General features: G+C 43.1%; 1 protein-coding gene across 1 annotated transcript; it reads left to right on the forward strand.

Moving 5' to 3' along the window:
• Window positions 1–241: 241 nt before the first annotated feature.
• GCM2 (glial cells missing transcription factor 2) lies at window positions 242–8,313 on the forward strand. Its single transcript, XM_019420019.2, has 5 exons — window positions 242–331; window positions 4,380–4,632; window positions 4,746–4,858; window positions 5,251–5,376; window positions 7,046–8,313. The coding sequence occupies exons 1-5, from the start codon at window positions 242–244 to the stop codon at window positions 7,979–7,981; spliced, it is 1,518 nt and encodes a 505-aa protein (XP_019275564.2). The 3' UTR covers window positions 7,982–8,313.
• The last annotated feature ends 14,045 nt before the right edge of the window (window positions 8,314–22,358 follow it).

Here is a 22,358-nt window from a genome sequence, read left to right on the forward strand (position 1 = left end):
CGCGCGGGCAGCGGTCAGGCGCGCACGCAGCGGTCCGAATGGAGACTTTTCAGCACCGCGGCTGAGAACAGGGCTCTTACCCCGCGGTCACCACTTCCGGATTTCTCAATAAATTTCTCTCTGTCTCTCTCTGTCTCTACCCAATTCATTTTTTCAAGAGGAAAACATCACCTTGCACATCTCTAGATTTTTCTTCTGTTTTTCAGGATCGTTGGTGGAGAGCGCAGGCGAGGTGGGGCAGATGCTGGCGGAGGCAGGGCAGAAGGAGGACGCCGTGTGCTCCTACGGAATGAAGCTCAGTTGGGATATCAACGATCCGCAGATGCCTCAGGTGCGGGAAACCGGTGTGGGCGCGCATGTGGCTCTGGCCATCCACAAAAGGGCTGGTGGCGTTCAAGTTCTTGTAGGGACCGAGGAGAGACCCCCCTCCCACCCCCACATCTCCCGAGAGTCCTCAATGGTTAGAGGGACCCCACAAAGGGCAGAGCTGGCTTTAGTGATCTGCCTTCTCCCAGCTCTTTCCTTGCGCTTATTTGAAACACACCCATAGCCCTGAGACTGTCAGGCCCTGGGTTCCCAGTCATCTGACGACAGCAGGATGCCTGTCTCTCACTTTCCTTCATCCCAGATAGAAATCAGGTGATTCTTTCTTGATCCGTTCTTTGAAATTCATGAGAAGGGTAGCAGAGAGTCTCAACAAATGTGGATTCCATTGCTTCTCACGCAGCAAAACTGTAAGATGCGACTATAAATCGGGGTGGCTCGAATCTTAAACGAATAGCGTGACTTGGGTGATTTATTCAGACGCCGTGGCTGCCTGCATGGTCATGCTAACCAGACCATAGGTGCAGAGAGAGACTCTGGAATCCAGATTTTGGACACAACTTCTGAGCTTACTTTTCTAATGACAAGGAAATCACCTTCTGTTAGGGTGAATTTGTTTTTTTTTTTTGTTTTAATGGAACAAAGTAGTTTAGGGTCAAGTCCAGGGAACGAGCTGGGCAGTTACTGGCTTGGGGCAAAAGCTGAGGATATGCCTTTGAAGTCTTGGGTTTAGGTAGAAGGAAAGGGGAGTAGCTTCCCAAGTATTTGCAAAGGTGGACTTCTAGCAATGTTGTGGCATAGGGGTAAGAGACATGGTGTTTATTCAACATCTATGATCTGCCATATTGATATTCAGATGGATAGCAATTCATTAGCAAAGTCAAGTAGCCTCTTGACTACTTTTTTGGATGTACTTTTTTGGATGTACTTTTTTGGACTACTACTTTTATTTTTGAGAGAGAGAGAGAAAGAGAGAGCAAGTGGGGGAGGACAGAGAGAGAGAGAGGGAGACACAGAATCCAAAGCAGGCTCCAGGCTCCTAGCTGTCAGCCCAGAGCCCAATGCATGGCTCGAATTCATGAACCATGAGATCATGACCTGAGCCGAAGTCAGATGCTTAACTGACTGAGCCGCCCAGGTGCCCCTGTAGTAACTCGTTTTAAAGCCTGCTACCTTACAGTCAACTGGGACCATTTGTGTGAAAGTGGACCGCAGCATGGCAAAGACACCTCATTCTCACTGACTTCCATCCAGAAATCTTCATAGGAAAAAAAAATAGGATCTTCCATTTCAGAAAAGAGCCACTTCCAAATAATGGGAAGATGGCTCCTCTTTCAAGCGTTTTCTAGACTTCCGATGCAAATGTGAATTATTTTTCCTTTGGGAGACTGGTTCTTAAGCAGGGCATGCATGTAGCCTCTTAAAAGGGCAGGTGCACTGGGAAGCAGAAGTGGAGAAACAGGATCCTGGCCCTGCTCTGGCTAACAGAAGGGGCAAGAGTGACATTGGCCGGATGACCTTGAGATAGTTCCTGAATTTGTCTGAGTTTCAGGCTAAGATGATCTGTCATCAGGTGGTGGAACTAGATAACAATCTTAAACTGTCATCCAGATTTCCTGTCAAGTTCAGTGTGTGCATGCTCAACTGCGTGTGCACATGTGCTGACACATTTGAACAAATGCAACTCAATCCTGGAGTCCTCTGTTCTCGTTGTGATTTTAAAACATGGTCTCTGCGGCTTCATTTTCAGTGTCACCGCTTTGGTAGCTGGCATGAGACGGGTGGGGGGGGGGCATGATTCTCTATCCCTACGGGGGGACGCTAATGGAATCCTCTCTTCTGGAAAATTGTCTATTTTACTAACATCCTTAGATTGAAGTGTTCGCTTTAAAAACAAAGATATTAGCATTTAGATATTAGAGTTGTTAGTACATCATTATATATTTCATTCGTGACTTACCTTAAGTCAGCGTATTAATTTATGTCAATTGCAATATTTCTGAGAAAAGCTAAATGATGCCTATTTGTAATAACGATGATTTCGACAATATCCCTGTGGTTTTAGAACCCACTGGAACCCAAAACTGCCCATTTACCTATTACTGTTGAAATGTTATAATACTAACGATGTAGCCAAGTCAGAATTGTCAGACCGAGAATAGTTTTTGCTCTGCAAATGTTAGATCTCATTACTTGGGGGTGGTGGGAGAGACAGAAGGTGCAAATGGCTTATTACTATGATAATACTCTTCTGGCCTCTACCCTGCGGGTGAAGCCAGTCGGGTCTGGCTGCCACAGATCTGTTTAAATACGAGTAATGCCACTGTAGAAGGTTATCTCTCTAACTTTGGCTTCCTTGTCTACAAAATAAGAGTATGGATGCCCATCATGGAAGGTTGTTGTAAGGATCATCGATAACTTCGTAACGTGGCTTTGCGGGCCATACTGTCTCTGTGCCAAATACCCAATTCTGCCATATACAAAAAATAGCCCTAGACAACACGTAGACATATGTGCGTGGCCATGTCCCAATACAACTCTCTTTATGGATCTTGATATTTGAATTTTATATAATTTTCTTTTTTGGGAGGGGAAGGAAGAAGAGAGAGAGAGAGGAAGAGTTGGAGCAAGCCAGGGAGGGCAGAGGGGGGTGGGGAGAGAAAGAATTTCAGGCAGACTCCATGCCCAGCACAGAGCTCGACAGGGTTCCATGTGAGATCATGACCAGAGCCAAAATCAAGAGTCTGACACTTAACCCACTGAGCCCAAGCACCCCTGAGTTTTCTATAGTTTTCATGTGTCACAAAATATAATTCTTTGGATTTCCCCCCAACCATTAAAAAATATAAAAATCCTTCTTAGCTTGTGAGTTGTGTACCAAAATAAGTGACAGGCTGGATTTGGCCAAGGGCTCCAAGTGTGCCGACCCCTGCCCCAGAGGGGACCTGGTAAATACTAAGTGCTTGGTAAAGGGCAATCTAATATTCAACTTCTGTGCAAGAAAGACATTACAGTATCCATACCACGTATCATGGGCAAAGACCACCAACCACGAATATCGAAGCAGTGCTCAGTATTTTATTTTTTTATTGTTTTATGGTTTCAGGAGTAGAATTTAACAATTCGTCACTTACGTATAACACCCAGTGCTCATCCCAATAAGTGCCCCCCTTAATGCCCATCACACATTTAGCTCACCCCCTACCCCCCCCACCCTTCCAGCAACCCTCAGTTTGCTTTCTGTATTTAAGAGTCTCTTATGGTCTGCCTCCCCCTCTGTTTTTATCTTAGTTTTCCTTCCCTTCCCCTCTGTTCATCTGTTTTGTTTCTTAAATTCCACATATGAGTGAAATCATGTATTTATCTCTCTCTGACCGATTTCACTTAGTGCTCAGTATTTATTTAAAATTTTTTAATGTTTATTTATTTTTGAGAGAGACAGAGCACAGTGGGGGAGGGGCAGAGAGAGAGGGAGTCACAGAATCCGAAGCAGGTTCCAGGCTCTGAGCTGTCAGCACAGACCCCAGAGCAGGGCTCAAGTTCATGAACTGTGAGATCATGACCTGAGCGGAAGTCTGATGCTTACCTGACCGAGCCACCCAAGCACCCCAAAATGTCTTCATTTTTAATTTAACATTTAAGGATACCCAGAAGTGGTATACCACGATGGTAAGGCAAAGAGGCTCTGTAATCAAACTGTTAGGGCTAAAATCCTAGAGCCATGTCTTACTAGGTGTGTGACCTGGGGCACGGCAAATAACCCCTCTGGTCTCCGTGTACTATTGGCTTAAATTGGGACAATAAAAGTATCTGCTGTCGTGTGGGTTCTGAAAGGCCAGATGAACTAGTACATGGACAGCATTTAGAGGATAATCGATGAACAGCCAGTCGACAGAACAGCAGGTGACATTGTGATAGCACAGTTTCTGTGGTTTATGACATCTCTGGAATGGAAAGGGGCCCTTCTTCACGCTACCGTGCTCGGGACAAATGCAAAGCGTGGCGTGTCAGGTGCGGCCTGGACCAACTCCACGGCCCTTCCCTCCCCTTTCCAGGAGCCGGCCCACTTCGACCACTTCTGCGAGTGGCCCGACGGCTACGTGCGCTTCATCTACCGCAGCGACGAGAAGAAGGCCCAGCGCCACCTGAGCGGCTGGGCCATGCGCAACACCAACAACCACAACGGCCACATCCTCAAGAAGTCGTGCCTGGGTGTGGTAGTGTGCGCCCGGGCCTGCGCCCTGCCCGACGGCTCCCGCCTGCAGCTGCGGCCCGCCATCTGCGACAAGGCTCGGCTTAAGCAACAGAGTGAGGGCCTTGTGGCCGCGAGATCCCTTTTCCCGACACCTGTGCCCTGTCCTCCTTCCAAAGCGGCCCGAGTCTGAGTTGCTATTAATCTTTCACTCCCTCTGGCTTTGCAGAGAAAGCATGCCCCAACTGCCACTCGGCTTTGGAGCTGATCCCCTGTCGAGGGCACAGCGGGTACCCTGTAACCAACTTCTGGAGGCTTGATGGCAACGCGATATTTTTTCAAGTAGGTGGGGGAAGGGGGGGGTGTTCCAATGTGCGGTGGATTTTTTTCATCCTGCTTAGGGACCCGACCACCTGCCATGTGCCTTAGAAACTCGGGACTAACCCAAATGCAGCGCCGTGGCCAGAAGTCGGTGCTGGGGAAATGAGCTCACCTTGTGTGTGCTCTTTAAGGGCTCTAAGCCAAATTGTAGTTATAGCTGAGTTAATACGGTGAAAGGATTGCTAAGTAACCTTTTAAGATTTCTGTTACTGACGCTGCTCAATAGCTTTTTCCTCTGTTGTTTTGAGAAAACAAAAAACAACTCGCGATCTTGGGAAAGGCGCAATTTTTGACAAACACGGCAAGGTCCCTTCCGAGGAACAAACGTATGATTTGTTTCCTTATTGATGCAGGCCAAGGGAGTCCACGATCACCCAAGACCGGAGAGCAAATCAGAGACGGAAGCTAGAAGAAGTGCCATCAAGAGACAAATGGCCTCTTTTTACCAACCCCAGAAAAAGAGAATTCGAGAACCAGAGGTAATGGGGAGCTGACATTACGCTGTAGTCTGTGTTCATTGTCATCACAAAATACACTGATTGTGTAAAATATGAATGTCATAAATTAATTAGAAAGGTTTGATTTTATGTGAAAATTGTATCTCCCACAAAATGTCATTGAGTCACCATTTTGGATAGGGTTTCTTTTCTTTTTTAAGTTTACTTATTATTTACTTTGGGAGAGAGAGAGAGAGGGAGGGAGGGGCCGAGAGCAAAGGAGAGAGAGAGAGAGGGAGAGAGGGAGAGAGAGAGAGAGAGAGAGAGAGAGAGAGAGAGAGAGAGAGAATTCCAAGCAGGCTCCACACTGTCCGTGCAGAGCCCGATTCGGGGCTTGAACTCACAAAGCATGAGATCATGACCAGAGCTGAAGTTGGATGCTTAACCAACAGAGCCACCCAGACACCCCTTTTCAGACAGGGTTTCTAATTTCTTCTTCTAAAAAAAAAAAAAAAAAGCAAACCATTTCTACTGTCAATGATACAATGAGGGTGTGTGTGGACATCCGTATACAAGGGCAGTTACCCATTTTTAATAACGAGAGAAACATGTGCATACCAACAGTGAGTTAACAGCACATCCTTGAGAGGGTAGGGTCCTTGGCCTTATTTACATAGAACAGATAAAATTTCTTGGGGCAAAGTGATCCAGTTTGGCTTTTCAACCAAAGCATGCCAAGCAGACATGTTAGTCTGGGGGTAGGAGAGAGTGATGTTTGAGCACTTTCTATGTGCCAGGCACACAGGGTCTAAGAGCTTTCACACACAAAATGGTCACAAAAGCCTAAAGAGAAGGTTATTATTTTTGAGCCCCATTTGTTTTTTTGCGGTTTTGCTGATTCTACCTTTGGTTAGAACTTATCTTTCCTGTACTAACTTTTAATTTTATTTGTCCAATTAGAGTTACCTGCAATTCTCAGCACTTGCAAGGTAGGGGTAAGAGGCTCTGGGAGGCTAAAAGTTTCTATTTATGCGCAAAGACACCAGATCAACTGTGCTAACTTTATTTTTTCTTCTTCAACAGTCTTAATTCTTTTTTTTTTTAATTTTAATTAGGCATCTGAAGCTCAGAGAGGTTAAGTAACTTGTTCAACTCATGAGGGACAGAGGCAGGATTTGAACCCAGGTCTGTGTCTCTATGATTATAAACATAGGATGAGGAAACACAGAACCGTCTACCACTCAGACCCACCCTTCCCAACTACCCGTGAACCCTCTTCATTCAGCAGGCTATTCATGCCCGGCCAAGCTTAAGTTCTACAGCCCTTGGACCGTGTGCCCAAATCACGTACCTGAGCAGTGCTATAACATGGCACAGAACCCACTAATTGGAAGTGGTTTTTTTTTAATGGTTTTATTTTTATTTTTGAGAGAGAGAAAGAGAGAGAGAGCAGAGGAGGGGCAGAGAGAGAAGGGGACAGAGGTTCTGAAGCAGGCTTTGTGCTGATAGCAGAGAGCCCGATATGGGGCTCAAACTCACAAACCATGAGATCGTGACCTGAGCTGAAGTCAGATGCTTAACCGACTGAGCCACCCAGGCACCCCTGGAATTTGTTTTTATTCGGTGGTTGGCTACTCTTACAGATGAGCTTGCCCATGTAATTTACATTTTTATTTACAAATAAAAATTTATATCATTTTTTTTTTTTTAGGTGGGGGAGAATCAAGACAACAGTGGACATTTCAACAACATATCTTCCTTGGAAGATTCAGAGGACTTTGATATAATTACTGACACCGGCTTCCCTATTCCAGCACAGCCTTGCTTTTCCTTCCCGAGCTCGGATGCTTACAGAGCTACCTGTGACCTTGCCACCTTTCAAGCGGACATAATGCCACCCTTTCAGAAATATCCAAACCCAAGAATCTATTTGCCCAGGGCACCTTGCAGCTACGAATTGGCAGGTCCTAGTTACACAAATCCAAACACACATCCCACCCTTTGTAAAAATTCCAGCAATCTCCCGAATGACACGGACTGGGTCCATCTAAATGCACTGCAATATAATGTCAACTCATACAGCAGCCTTGAGAGAAGCTTTGATTTCGCCAGTAAACAACATGGCTGGAAACCAGCTCTTGGAAAACCTGGCCTTGGGGAGAGGACGGACCATGGACAGTTCCAGGCCGTGTCTACTCACCCTTATTGTAACACGGAGCTTCCCTGTCGGTACCTCACGACTCCCTCCGCAGGTGCTCCAGCACTACAGACTGTGATCACCACCACCACCAAAGTGTCCTACCAGGCCTACCAGCCCCCTGCTTTGAAATACTGTGACAACATAAAGGAAGTTAAGAGCCTTTCGGGGTGTAACTATGCTTCTGAAAACATCCCCGTGTCCATCTACCCGGAAGGTTTGGACTTGCCGACCACAGCGGCCAGGGCCTCTCCGGCAGGGCCGCTGCCTTTGAAAATTCCAGGTGATTGCAGAGCCATGAGACCCACTTTGGCTTTTCCTCAAGAGTCGGCTCCCTCCGGGACAGACGGAGCAGAGACTTGGGACGTGTGTTCATCTAGGTTGGGGTCGGCAATCAGTTATTCGGATGGGGTTAGTCCATTCTTTAGCTATGGCAGTGAGGACTTTTGAACCATAATCCTGGGCACGACATAGTATTGGTGTCCATGCAGGCAGGAAACGTGGAATAGGAACTATCTCTTGTTGAGCTGGGAGATTGACCTAGGAGACACATACAATAATAAAAATGTTGATCAGTTGAGAAAATTATGGGTTGGGGGTGTTTAGAAAGTATAGGGAAATTTTGCGCAGCATTTTAAAACCTATCACATGACATAGAATTAGGTCTGAAATGTGACTCTCCCAAATGAACCTACAAGCAAACTGGATACCATGATGACCAATGAGCTAAATTCACTGGAGGAGAAGCCAAGAATCCTGGTTCTCCTTCTAAGCCTTTCCCAGTTGACCATAGAGAGTTTCACAAATCCTTATCTGGCCTTAGAAGTTGTCAGAATAGCGTCAGGAAGAAATATTTACAATCTTCTCTCCTGAGTCACTTTGTAAGTGCTAAATAGAAATTTTATAATCTATTAAAAGAGCTTCAGGGGCGCCTGGGTGGCTCAGTCGGTTAAGCGGCCGACTTCGGCTCGGGTCATGATCTCGCGGTCCGTGAGTTCGAGCCCCGCGTCGGGCTCTGTGCTGACAGCTCAGAGCCTGGAGCCTGTTTCGGATTCTGTGTCTCCCTCTCTCTGACCCTTCCCCATTCATGCTCTGTCTCTCTCTGTCTCAAAAATAAATAAACATTAAAAAAAAATTAAAAAAAAAAGAGCTTCAGGAAATACATTTGATCATTTTATCCCGAGTATATATCTACTGCTTTAAAAAAAATCTACAGTATTGCAGTGATAAGATGCCATTGTTTTTAAGAGAATCTTCTTTTGCAGTATCATCGGAATACCTTTTCTTGACATTGATGAATGTTTTCATTGCAGATGCAACCTAACGGTGATGTGTAGTTAATGGATTATTATTGTGCTAAAATATGTTTTTTTTTTCCCGATTTGCTTTCAGAATTAGAACTGAGATGTTTTATTCAAACACAGATTTACTGTTCATTTGTTACTCCTCATAAATGTCATTGATAATGTTCAATTAAATGTAATAAAGGAGTTTTAAAGTAATGTAGCTGATGCTTGTGCAATTTTGAAATAGAAATAGGAAAAAAAATGTCGTTCATATTATGACCTTGGAAAACAGTTGTTATAATATATAAAACCATATTCATTTTATCTGACAGTTTTATAGTTTATTTCATTTTATTTTTTATACCTTTGTCTCCCTTCACCCATTTTGCTCACCCCCACTGTTGGCAACCAAAAATACGTTCTCTATATCTATGAACTCTGTTTTTTATTTTTTACATTTCGCATGTAAGTGAGATCATATGGTATTTGCTTTTCCCTGACTTCTTTCACTTAGCATAATGCCTCAAGGTTCATTTATGTTGTCACAAATAGCAAGACTTCGTTCCTTTTTATGGTTGAATGATATTCAATCATATCTATATACCACATTTTCTTTATCCATTCATCCATAGGAAGACAAGTACTTCAATTGTTTCCATGTCTTGGCTATTATAAATGATGCTACAATGAACATGGGGGTGCATAGAGCTTTTCAAATTAGTGTTTGTCTTTTCTTAGGATAGATACCCAGCAGAGGAATTGCTGGATCACATGGTAGTTCTATCTTTAATTTTTTGAGGAACCTCCATACTGTTTCCCACAGTGGCTGCACCAATTTACATTCCCACCAACAATGCACAAGGGTTCCCTTTTCTTTACATCCTCGCCTACACTTATTATTTCTCGTCTTCTTAATAATAGCCATTCTAACAGATGTGAAATGATATCTCATTGTGGTTTTGATTTGCATTTCCCTGATGATGAGTGGTGCTGAGCATCTTTTCATGTACCTGTTGGTCATCTGTGTGTCTTCTTTAAAATGTGTCTTCAGATCCTCTGCCCATTTTTAAATTGGATTGTTTCTTTTGCTATTGATTTGTATGAACTTTTTATGTATTTCGGGTATTAACCCCTTGTTAGAGATATGATTTGTAAATATTCTCTCCCATTCAGTAAGTTGCCTCATGTTGATGATTTCCTTTGCTGTGCAAAAGCCTTTCAGTTTGATGTCATTTCACTTGCTTATTTTTGCTTTCGTTGCCTTTGCTCTTGGTGTCAAATCCAAAAAAGCATCACCAAGATCAATCAATGTCAGGGAGTTTATTGCCGTTGTTTTCTTCTAGGAATTTTACAGTTTCAGGTCTTATACTTAAGTTCTTAATTCAAGTGAGTTAATTTTTGTGTATGGTATAAGACAGTGGTCCAGTTTCATTCTTTTGCATGTGGTTGTCCAGTTTTCCCAGCATCATTTGTTGGAGAGACTGTTCTTTCCCCATTGTGTATTCTTGCCTCCTTCTTTGTAAATTAATTGACCTTTTATATATGGATTTATTTCTGGGCTTTCTATTCATTTCATTGATTTATGTGTCTGTTTTTATGCCAATAGCATATTGTTTGTTTACCACAGCTTCGAAATATAGTTTGAAATCAGAGATCAGAATGCCTTCAGCTTTGTTCTTTTTTCTCAAGATTGCCTTGGCTGTTTGGGGATCTTTTGTGGTTCCAGACAAATTTTAGAATTGTTTTTTCTATTTCTGTGGAAAACGCCATTGGAATATTGATAGGAATTTTTGCATTGAATCTGTAGATTGCCTTGAGTAATATGAATGTTTTGATAATATGAATTCTTCCAATCCATGAACATGGGATATCTATTTATTTATGTCTTCTTCAGTTTCTTTCATTAATGTCTTATGGTTTTCAGTGTGCGGGTCAGGTCTTTCACTTTCTCAGATAAATTTATTTCTATGTATTCCAGTAGTTTACTTTAGAAAGAACTATTTGCTGTGCTAATAACAGAAAGCCAATTCAAAATATTCAGAATGCACACACACACACACACACACACATTTTTGCATAGCTCCCAATACTTACTAAAATCATTCAGTTTTCAAATTAATACAAAGTACCTACATTTTTTTTTTGAGAATGGAGTATTTTCGTTGCATAGAATACTCAATTTGCATCACTAAATCTCAGTACGTCAGATAGATACCATTTTAAATTATTGAGTGTTATATATGTATTTTACCACCCCAATAAATACATGGAGTACTAACCTCAAGATTAAATAAAGATGAGTACACTCCTGTGATTCCCTAGTCAACTCTTTCTTCGGTCCACAACTTCCCTCTAGGAGACGCAACCCTGACCACATGTTAGAATCTCCCGGGCAGCTTGAGTGGTTCTAGTATGCAGGGTGCACCCCAGACCAATTAAATCAGAATCTCCAGGGCTGACACCCAGCCAGGATACGTTAAAGCTTCTCAGATGATTTCAAAGTGCAACCAGGGTCTCTAATTTGCCAGAATACTACTGGAAACCTCTTTAGTGTAGGCGTTCCAGGAAGTTCAACACAATATGGTCTCATGGAGGCTTGAAAGGAAGACAGTATTCTCAGTGTAATTAATCTCTATCATCTATGACTATTCCCCGGATGCCATTATTGTGCTCATTTAATGGAAAAGGGAGGAAGTTGACAGGAGTCATGTCATTTGCACTGTAAAATACGAATTAAAAATTGGATTTTGAAAGTGACAAAATTAGATATAGTACCCTGCCTATAAGTCAAAGCATGAGCTCATTCATTCATTCATACATTCAACAAATATTTATTGAACTCCACTAGGCATCAGTGAAGTGCAAGTATTACATATGCTCAGTGAGTGAAATAGAAGCCTCTGCCCTCTTGGAGTATGTGGGCTGGTGGGCTACACAGACATTCAGGAAGCAAGCACACAATGTACCTACAGATGGGAAGGGCCGTGAAGGAGAAAACGGTCCATATGCGGACACAGAGAATAAGAAAATGGAAGCGAAACCCATTGGGATAAGTGGTGAGGGGAGAGCTCCCTGCAGTACGTAGTCAAGAACCAAAGGGTAAGGGGCGCCTGTGTGGCTTGGTCGGCTGAGCGTCTGACTTCGGCTCAGGTCATGATCTCACGGTCCGTGAGTTCGAGCCCCGTATCGGGCTTTGTACTGACAGCTCAGAGCCTGGAGCCTGTTTCAGATTCTGTGTCTCCCTCTCTCTCTGCCCCTCCCCTGTTCAAGCTCTGTCTCTCTCTGTCTCAAAAATAAATAAACATAAAAAAAAAAACAAAAAACCAAAGGGTAAGAAAAGGCTGTCCAGGTCGATGGCTGGGGAAGAGGCTGCGGATGAGAAGTAGCAAGTGCAAAGGCTCTGAGGCAGCAGAGCGTATGTGGTCTCAGAAGGCCTAGTCAAAGGGACAAGAGGACACAGAGTATCAGATGGGTTGGAAGGGAAAGCAGGGTCCAGATTCTTGAAGTCCAAAACAAGGAATTGACATTTTATTCCCAAAGCAGAGGCGAACCAGGGATGAATTACAAGCAGAAAAACGACACGATTCAACTCATGTTTTGAGACGATCGTGTTTAGACAGGGGCTGAAGTGAGGTTCAAGAGGCCAGGAGATTATTGCAAGTTATTCAGGCATGACAGAATGATGGCTCGAATTAAGAGGTAGCGGTGGAGATGAAAGGAAGTGGACAGACGCAAAATGCAAGTCAGAGGTAGAATCAATGGAAGTCACTTACGGTGTGGACGTGAGATAGTAAGGAAAAGGAAAAAAAAAATCAAGAACAACTCTCGTTTTCCAGGTTCAACAAACTGAATGGCTGGTGGTGCCATTCTCCGAATAGTGGCAGCTGAGAAAAAAACCAGTTATGATCAGTCCATGTTTGTGAGTCATCTGAGTTATCAGATGAATATAACACTGTAGCTCCATGGGGAGATCAGAGCTACAGATAAAACCCAGGAAATCCTAAGTCTAAAGTTGCTTTATCATAGCTCAGCCTTGTAAGACAGCCTGGAGTTGTACTATCCAATATGGTAGCTGCTGGCTATATGTCGTGATAGAAATTAATTAAATGAAATAAAAAATTCAGGGGCACTGGGTGGCTCAGTCGGTTGAGCATCCAACTTTGGCTCAGGTCATGATCTCGTGGCTGGTGAGTTTGAGCCCCGTGCGAGGCTCTGTGCTGACAGCTCAGAGCCTGGAGCCTGCTTCAGATTCTGTCTCTATCTCTCTTTGTCCCTCCCCTGTTTGCACACTATCTCTCTGTCTCTATATCAAAGATAAATAAACATTAAAACATTTTTAAATAAAAATTGAATTCCTCGGTCATAACTAGCCTCATTTCCTCAGCCACCCACGTGTAGGTAGTGGCTGCTGCATTGATAAGTGATATAGAATATTTTCATCCTCACAGAAATTTCTATCAGATGGTGTTGGTATAGAAAGAGAAGAAAGGGGGACCTGGTATGGAGCCATTAAGGAATTTCCAATTTTTAAAAAAAAAATTTTTTTTAATGTTTATATTTATTTTTGAGACTGAGCATGAGCAGAGGAGGGGCAGAGAGAGAGAGGGAGACACAGAATCCGAAGCAGGTTGCAGGCTCTGAGCTGTCAGCACAGAGCCCAACATGGGGCTCAAACCCACGAACCATGAGATCATGACCTGAGCCAAAGTCGGACGCTCAACCGACTGAGCCACCCAGGCTCCCCAGGAATTCCCCATTTGTAGTTAGAATATAAGAGGATCTGACAGAGGCATGAGGATTAGTGGTCAGGTAGGTAGAAAAGCAGGACAGAGAAGGGGGTCACAGAAGCCAAAGCTCTTTCAAAAGCTGGAGGGAGGTCAACATCACTGGAAGCTGCTGAGAAGTGGAGGACGAAAAAGTGTCCGTTGGATCTGGCAACATGGAAATCATTGGTGGCCATGACAAAAGCCATTTCTCTGTGTGATCCATCTTTGTGGATCGGAATGGGCCAAGAGCCAATGAGTTGCAAGGTGTCGGACACACGTCTACTCCATGGATTGTGTAAAGTTGATATCACAGTGTAAATAAAAGCCGATGTGCTTGATTAAAAACTACGTGGATAGCTTCAAATTTCTTCCAGGGAAATTTGCGTTGGTGAGAGGGTTGCTAGAGCTAGCAAATAATATACAGGATTCCCTGTTAAATTTGAAATAAGTAAGTAAAGTTTGAGTAAAAATATATCCCAAACATTGCATGGACCTACGAGAAATATTCACTGTTTATCTAAAATTCAAGTTTAACTGGGTATCCTTCATCTGGCACTCCTACTTGGTTCGGATGTTATAATTTCACTGTTGTTCAAAATATGGTAAATGACACTTGATGAACTAGGAGATTCAAAATGTCTTTACAGAAAATGATTTGGTTGCCGAACTTCTATGGGGACATAATATTTATTTTAACGAAGTAGTCTACTTAATGAGAGAGAATATATTTTTATAATCCTTTAAAGCATAAATATCATAGGTAAACTTAATAAATGTTTCGAAAGCAATAAACCACCCTTTAACATTTCTATTTACAACCAGAGGTCCTATCACTAACTTCTTCAGCTGACAGTCACCATATTGATTCATATTTCCAGGCCACTTGGTTAAAGCAACAACGACAACAACAAAATTCTTCATATCTGACATCGGTAATGGATTTTCCATGAATCAGCTCATTAGAGCTTCTGATCCACACTCAGACAGCTGAGCCACCCATATAACTTTGTGTTTTATGGTTTGTCTGATAAATCTTTTGAAACATGAGGCATTCTGGGGCTGTGGGTGTGGGGAGAAGAGGCTGAAGAAGCCCCTCCGTGGCTTCAGCCACCTGTGACTCTCTGACTGATGTGCCCAAAGGCCACTACTGAGTAAAAATGCCGCCTGGCTGCCTATGGAGGCCTCTGCATGTGGAAAATAAACATTCTCTTTTCTAATGCTTCTTATGGGGGAGGTTTTAAAAACCCCACTTGAAAAAGGCTTCTGCCTTCAGATGGCTTGTTTAATAGACTATATTACTGATCCAGGTTTCCATAAGCCATCTGAATTCCTTCTCTTAGCTACTCTAAGCACTATGCTTTTAAAGATCTTTTCTGGCTATTGTCAAGATGTAGCAATAAAACCCCTTAATTCAAGGGCACCCAGAACTGCGACACCAGAAAGGGATGTATAGAAGTCATCTCTCAAGGTCTCTGACTTCAGGCTCGACTGCTGGCCTCGCGGGCTTCTGAACCAATCCATTTCTGCTTGGGGTGTTACTATCCTTATTGCAAGAATATCACAATCACCGTGGGACTCCAAGAGAGCCTTGTAAAATACAGGTACAACCTTATGTTTTGATTTTGTGATTAAAAAAAAAAAATCAAGTTCATCTTAGAGAATATATCTGCAGAAGTGATTGAAAAAATGGTGACATATTCAACAGAATATTCCTGAAGATGCTATTATGAACATAAAATGAAATAAGCCCACCAAAATTTTGCAGAAATCTTCAAAACTTACACACACACACACACACACACACACACACATCCCAATCAATAGTAATTGTTGTAAACTTTATACATTGTTTAAAAAACAAAACAAACGCAGAGAACTGGCCTTTGGGGAAATTGGCTTTCAGCGAATGTCCTTCCTGAAGGAATTCACTCCTGTCCATCCTACCATCTTGCACTGGACATCCACTGGGGACCACCCCCTCCCCCATTTGAACCTGAGACACTTGAGACCTTGTCTTGCAAAAGAAGAGAAAGGACAGGAGAACACAAAGTCTGACCATGGTCAGTCTGGAAGTGGAGGAGAGCCTCTAGACCACGCTGTTAGACTTGGTGAAAGGGATCTCAGCCCACGGCTTGCCTGCCGGTGTCTTACACAACTTCAGTAAGACAGGTCTCCTCTACTCCCAGGTGGGCAAGATGTGCCTGGAGCATCTTGTGCTGCTGGAGAATAAGTGCTTGAACAAGCAAACAAACCCCAAACAACAAATGAGATCCCCTAACAATGGGATCCTGTCAAAAGGGCACAAGAGTCAACTGAAAGAGGGCCCAATGGTCAAAGCTGGCACAATTTAAAAAAAACATTTTTTTGAATTATATTATTTTGAATTATAATTCAAAATGTTTTTAAAAATCCATGAGGCCATCCTGATATAAATACGTGATGGAATAAAGAAACTAACAAACAGGGGAGAAGAGACAAATGTCCCATACGGAATAATTCCAAATAATTCATTTAGGCACTCCTCCCTCAAGAAGATGGACCATAACTCCCCAGTCTTTAAATGTGGGCTCTGCATTGTGATTTCCTCCCAAAGAATACTATAGAGAAAGGGAGAAAAGAGTGACTTTACAGGGGAAAAGTCTGACAAACTTTCCCTCAGTGAGGTGCTCAAGGCCAACATCAACAGCGATAAGTCATGTTGATAGTACGGGCCCTTGATGTGATGTGATGAAAATGGCCCTTCACCTCTGGGTATTTCCTCCCCTCCAAAACCAGAATCCCAATGTAATCATGAGAAAAACCACAGATTTGGGGGGCATTCCACAAAATACCTGACCAACCCTCAAAACTGTCAAGGTCATCAAAGCAAGGAAAGTTTGAAAGGTCCACCATCTGGAAGAGTCTAAAAAGAAAAGACAACTAACGGTAATATGGTATCCTGGATGAAATCCTGGAGAAGAACGGGACACTAGGTAGAAATTAAGGAAGTCTGAATAAAGTATGACTTTAGTTAACAATAATGTATCAATCATTATAACAAAGATACCACATGAATGTAAGATGTTAATAATAGAGGAAACTGGGTGCTGGCATACATGAACTCTTTACTAGTTTCTCAATAATTTCCTGTAATGCTAAAAAAATATGTCTATATAAAGTAAAAAATAAACATTCCTCCTTCCTGGATCCCATCTTTAACAGCAGAATCTCATGCACAAAGGGATGACAGAGCAGAGCCTTTCACTAGGAAGGCAAAACTATCCTTCTATGTGTCTAGAACCTTAGTGTTTCCCACTTCGATGTATATTCGAAGGCATTTTCCCATCTCGGATTTTGATCAGACTGGTGCACTGGACTAAATTTAGCAAGATGAAATTGAATGTGATAAAGGTCTTACCCTGCTCTTATGGGGTCTTAAAAAAACCAAACACATGCAGCTGGGAATTGATGGGTCATCAGCAGCCCCTGTGGAGAGAAGTCTGGAGTTTAGTGGACACTGTGAGTCTACACTGTAATGCAGCAAGGCTCAGACAGCAGCTTGTGAAGCAGACGGGAGTATGGCTGGACAAGGTGTAGCCATGGTCACGGATATTTCCAACTAGCCACTATTGTCCTGATCATCCTGCTTGTTAGGGCATTCCTTTTCGTTGTCACAGACCTAGGTGGATGTTGATTTCATGCCCCAGACATGCCCATTTTGTGTGCAGGCATGCCAAACAATCAAAATATCATTCCCGGGCTGGCAGCATTTGCTATCAAAAAAGCCAGAGCAACGTCAGAGGACATCAACAGATTACACACTTAAGAATACAGCTAACATTCATCAAATGATTATTCTATGCCAGGCACTATACTTTTCACGTATGCTCCAACTTTATCCTCTGTCAAAAGATGTGACCACCATTCAATGCCTGAAACAAAATGTTGAAATTATTGCTGAACAGGGGAGCGCTGTACTTATAAAATGCAGTGTCTCTGAGCAAAGCAGACAGCTGCACTTGTACGGGGTTTGAGCAAACGTCAAGTTCAGGGATCTTGTGTGTGCGGAAGCAGGGGCCTTAGGGATGAGTTGGTATTTGGGCCTGGAAATGGAGTTATTCAAATAAGACGGTTGTTGGTTGGCTGACCTTCAGAAGTATGGTCATTGCTGGGAGGCTGTTGCTAATTGGCTGTTTTTAAGGAGCGTTGCTCTGTCACCGGTTGGCTTTCTGTTACTGTAGCAAGTTGTCATTGATCAATTACGATGGGTTTAAACCTAGTTCTGGTGATTACCTGTTTCTAAAGCCAAGGAGCAACTGTTTCTTTCCTTAAAGTAGACTATCTTTTTATTCTTCCACCACAAGATACCATGAGGTAGTTACTATCGTCATCCAGAGATTTAAGAAACTGAGCCTGAAAGAAGTTAAGTAACTTAAGTCATAAAATTGTTAAGTTAAATCCAGCTGTCTCTATTGCCAAGGCTCTCTTCTTAGGGACTACTAAGGTGTGCACGGACTGATACTGGAGCTAGGATACGGTGGAAATAATTCTGCTCTACCTTGTTCTCATCACACCTCGTGCATATTAGGGAAGGTGTTAGTAGCCTGGAGCATATTCAGAAAATAACGAGGAGGCTGAGAAAAATGAAAATAGTCTGTCGTTCGGTGTATTAGTCAGGGTTCTTCAGAGAAACAGAACCAATAGACACATTTCTAGATATATGTGAGAGGGAGATTGAGAGAGAAAGAGAAGGAGAGAGAGAGAGAGAGAGGGAGAGGGAGAGAGAGAGAGAGAGGGAGAGAGAGAGAGAGCTTTTAGGAAATTGGCAGACATGATTGTGGGGGCGGGCAAGTCATAAATCTGTCAAATGGGCCCACAGGCTTGGAATTCTGGCAAGAGCTGATGTTGCGGTTGTCTTAAGCCCAAATTCCACAGGGCAGCAGGCTAGGAGCTCAGGCAGGGTTTCTACGTTGCAGTCTTGAGGCCAACTTGCACCTCCAGGCAACCTTCCTCTTTCCTCTTAAGTCCTTCTTCTGACTGGATGAGGCCCATCCACCTGACAGAGGGTAATGTGCTTTACTCAAAGTCCACTGATTTAATGTTAACGGCATCTATAGATATCTTCACAGAAACATCTAGAATAATGGTGGACCACGGGGGACCGCGGCCCAGCCAAGTTACCTCATAAAATTAATCATCACACTTGATAAAGGGACACTTAGTTTCAAGGGACCAAGAATATTTAGCTAGAAGAAAAGACTCAGACGGGACATGGTAAAGTCTAGAGATACTTAGACGTAAGCTCACGCAGAGATGGGATTAAGTATGTGAAGTGTGGGGGCATGATCTTCAGACAACACTGCAAAGAGTGAGCATAAGAAAGGACCCTGCCAGTGCTCACACAGCTGTTTAGGGGCTGGAGTTTGGACCCAGCACTTCTGTACACTGCGAAGATGGAGTAGGCAGTTCCTTTTGTGGAACGACTTGAGGGCGGCAGCTCCCTCCCCTCGGGGGTACCTGGAATCTCTCCTCCATGCTTGTGGACAAATGTCCTAAGTTACTTGGAAGACACGTATGGGAACATACGAAATATGTGTTCTATAATCTGAAATAGTGACGGTGGGACAGAAAACAGGATGCATCTAGAAGTTTCCGCAGAAGCAACCCATCGAAGGTAAAGAAGAAAAGAGTGGAGAAAAATGCATCAGATTAAGCAGAGCATTTTGTTATCATAGAGCCTTTTCCATGGGCCTTGGAATCCATGAATCAAGCTAAACCCTATGAATACGGGACTCAGCACATCCTTAGAAGGAAGATATGAGGGGAGACTCCAACGTTCCAAATATCAATTTCCATCCCACATCCCCTGTTTTGCGTTCCTTCATGACTCATTCGGGACAAAAATTTTGTTCAAACTTACAAACTGCCTACCCATAAAACACAGCTTAGACTCCTCACACTCTGAAGTTTGGATTTATGTTGACAAAATTTAATTAGCATATTTTAAGATTATATACGATTAGGCATTTAAAAAAACTAAAACACATTTTATATGGAGAAGAAAAGATGACTGATACTACTCAAAGTTAATAATAAAGGCCTTGTCTACTCATCAAAATGGTGCGTTTACCATGGTAATCTGTAATTCTCACTCTGCCAGTAGCTATCTGGGAATTAATGACATTCTTCTACACTGTGCACCGCTGGTGGAAAATACTGGAGGTTCACCTGTCAGCGATGGCCAAGAGACCCTGGAGGTTTGGTTCTCTGGTGAGAAAGTTGTCTTGAGTCTGTGAAATGTTTGATGAGGCATTTGCTGAGCTTGAAGGGAGTAGCAGGTGGTGACAGAATAACAAATGCTATCAGTGACCTGTATCAGTTGTGCAAATGCCAGGAAAATAATTTCAAGGTGATTTCTCAGGTATTTGTAAGAGATTAGACATCAAAAATGGCTGCTGGCTGAGAAGATCATGCACTTCACCTTGAATTTCTTGATTAGTCTTTGGGCTGTAGAGATAGCCCAAAACACATAAATACGTCTACTTTAAATAATCCAGCAAAGAATGGAAAGATCTCATTTGGGCTCCCCTAATTACCCCTTCTTTAAATTGTGCTTCAAGGGAAATTTTAAAGTAAGGAATCAATTCTAAAATGTAGAAATAGAGTAAGGAATGAAATGTCCATGTTTTATTGGACATTTGTAATGGCAGGCTACCCTCCTACTCTGTAGGATTCAACAGACAACAAGGATATTTGTGAAGTAGAAATGCTTTCTACGAGTTACATTCATACTTTTTTTGGTCCCTAAACAATTCTGGTATCATAACCTGTTAGAGTCTACTCCCCACTCCCACACAATCAGCTATGGAATCACAGACCCTTCATGCCAGGAAATACAGAAGCTCCCAGGAAGGGGTCTATATAAGTCAGAGTTTTCCAGAGACACAGAACCAATAGGATATACATCTATATGTATGTGCGTGTGCGTATATATATACTGTACACACACACACACACACACACACACACACACATTTATTTTAAGGAATTGTCTTGAGTCATGGTGAGCACTGGCAAGTCTGAAATCTGTAGAGTGGGCTGACAGCTGAGAGGCTGGAAACTCAGTAGGATTCGATGCTGTGGTCTTGAGGTAGAATTCCTTCTTCCCAGAGAAACCTGCTTTTGCTCTTAAAGCCTTCAGCTGATTAGTTGGGACTCACCCACATCTTGGAGAATAATCTCCTTCAAAAGCTAACTGATTGGAAATGTTAGTAACATCTACAAACTACCTTCATGGCACATCCAGGTTAGTGTTTGGCTAAACAGCTGGGCACCAGAGCCTAACCCAGTGGACACACACGTCTGAACCGTCGCAGGGTCATTGGCTGTGGGTCCTCCAACATCCACGCTTGTATGACGGCATGGAATGCCCTTCCCTGAGATACTTACATGGCTGGCTCTTCTGTTCATTTCAGTCTCATCTCAAATGTCATCTTCACAGGGGTTTCCATGACCACCCCATCTCTTCTTGCCTGGATCCCTTCCCACCTCCCTTCTTTCTATCACCATGCCCTGTTTTCTTTTCTTTGTGGAGTCCTTTGTTTTTTCTTACTGTTTCTTTTTTAAAAAATTTGTTTACATTGATTTATTTTTGAGAGAAAGAAACAGAGCATGAGTAGGGGAGGGGCAGAGAGAGAGGGAGACACAGAATCGGAAGCAGACTCCAGGTTCTGAGGTGTCAGCACAGAGCCCGATGTGGAGCTCGAACTCATGAACCAGGAGATCGTGACCTGAGCTGAAGTCGGACACTCAACCAACTGAGCCACCCAGGCGCCCCAAAATGAGATTTTTTTAAAACATTTATTCATCAGAGAGAGAGAGGGAGAGAGAGATGGAGCTCAAGCAGGGGTGGGCAGAAAGAGAGAATCCAAAGCAGGCTCTAGGCTCTGAGCTGTCAGCACAGAGCCCGAGAGGGGGCTCAAATCCATGAACCGTGATATCCTGACCTGAGCCTAAGCTGGACGCTCAACCAACTGAGCCACCCAGGTGCCCCTTTTCTTATTGCTTCTTATGTCCCATCCCAATATAAGTTCTATGACAGCAGGACTCTATCACATTCATCACTTACTTATGTCAAAAACAGTACTGGCATAGAGCAGGCATTCAGTGAACATCTTAGAATTAATCAATACAGCCAATGAGGCACATAACTCATTCCATTGTTAAATAGCTAATTTATAAGAAACTTACAAAAAATTGTTACTTATGCTAAGCTAAAACCACCATTCTATGAAAAGCTATTCACTTGTCCTAGACTTATCTTTCGGACCACCCAAATACTGTTTTTCATTCTATATCTTTAAACATTTGGATACAGTTGTGGGTTTGTTTGTTTTTGTTGGGTTTTTTTTTGGGGGGGGGTGGGGCTCTTATTAATTGCTTCTTATCCAGGCTACGTGCCTTCAACACCTCCTATATTATGGTTTCCAGAGTCTACCTTAATTTGTCTGTATCCAACAGAAAGATCTCTTTTTTTTAAAAAAATTTTTTTTAATGTTTATTTATTTTTGAGACAGAGAGAGACAGAGCAAGAGTAGGGGAGGGGCAGAGAGAGAGGGAGACACAGAATCAGAAGCAGGCTCCAGGCTCTGGGCCATCAGCCCGGAGTCTGATGCGGGGCTCGAACCCACGGACCTCGAGATCGTGACCTGAGCTGAAGTCGGACGTTTAACCGACTGAGCCACCCAGGCGCCCCAAGATCTCTATCTTAAGGCAAGCCTGCCAGAATGGAACACA

Source organism: Panthera pardus, unplaced genomic scaffold (genome assembly GCF_024362965.1).
Source record: "Panthera pardus isolate Hobbes unplaced genomic scaffold, ASM2436296v1 HiC_scaffold_17, whole genome shotgun sequence".
NCBI classification, from domain to species: Eukaryota; Metazoa; Chordata; class Mammalia; order Carnivora; family Felidae; genus Panthera; species Panthera pardus.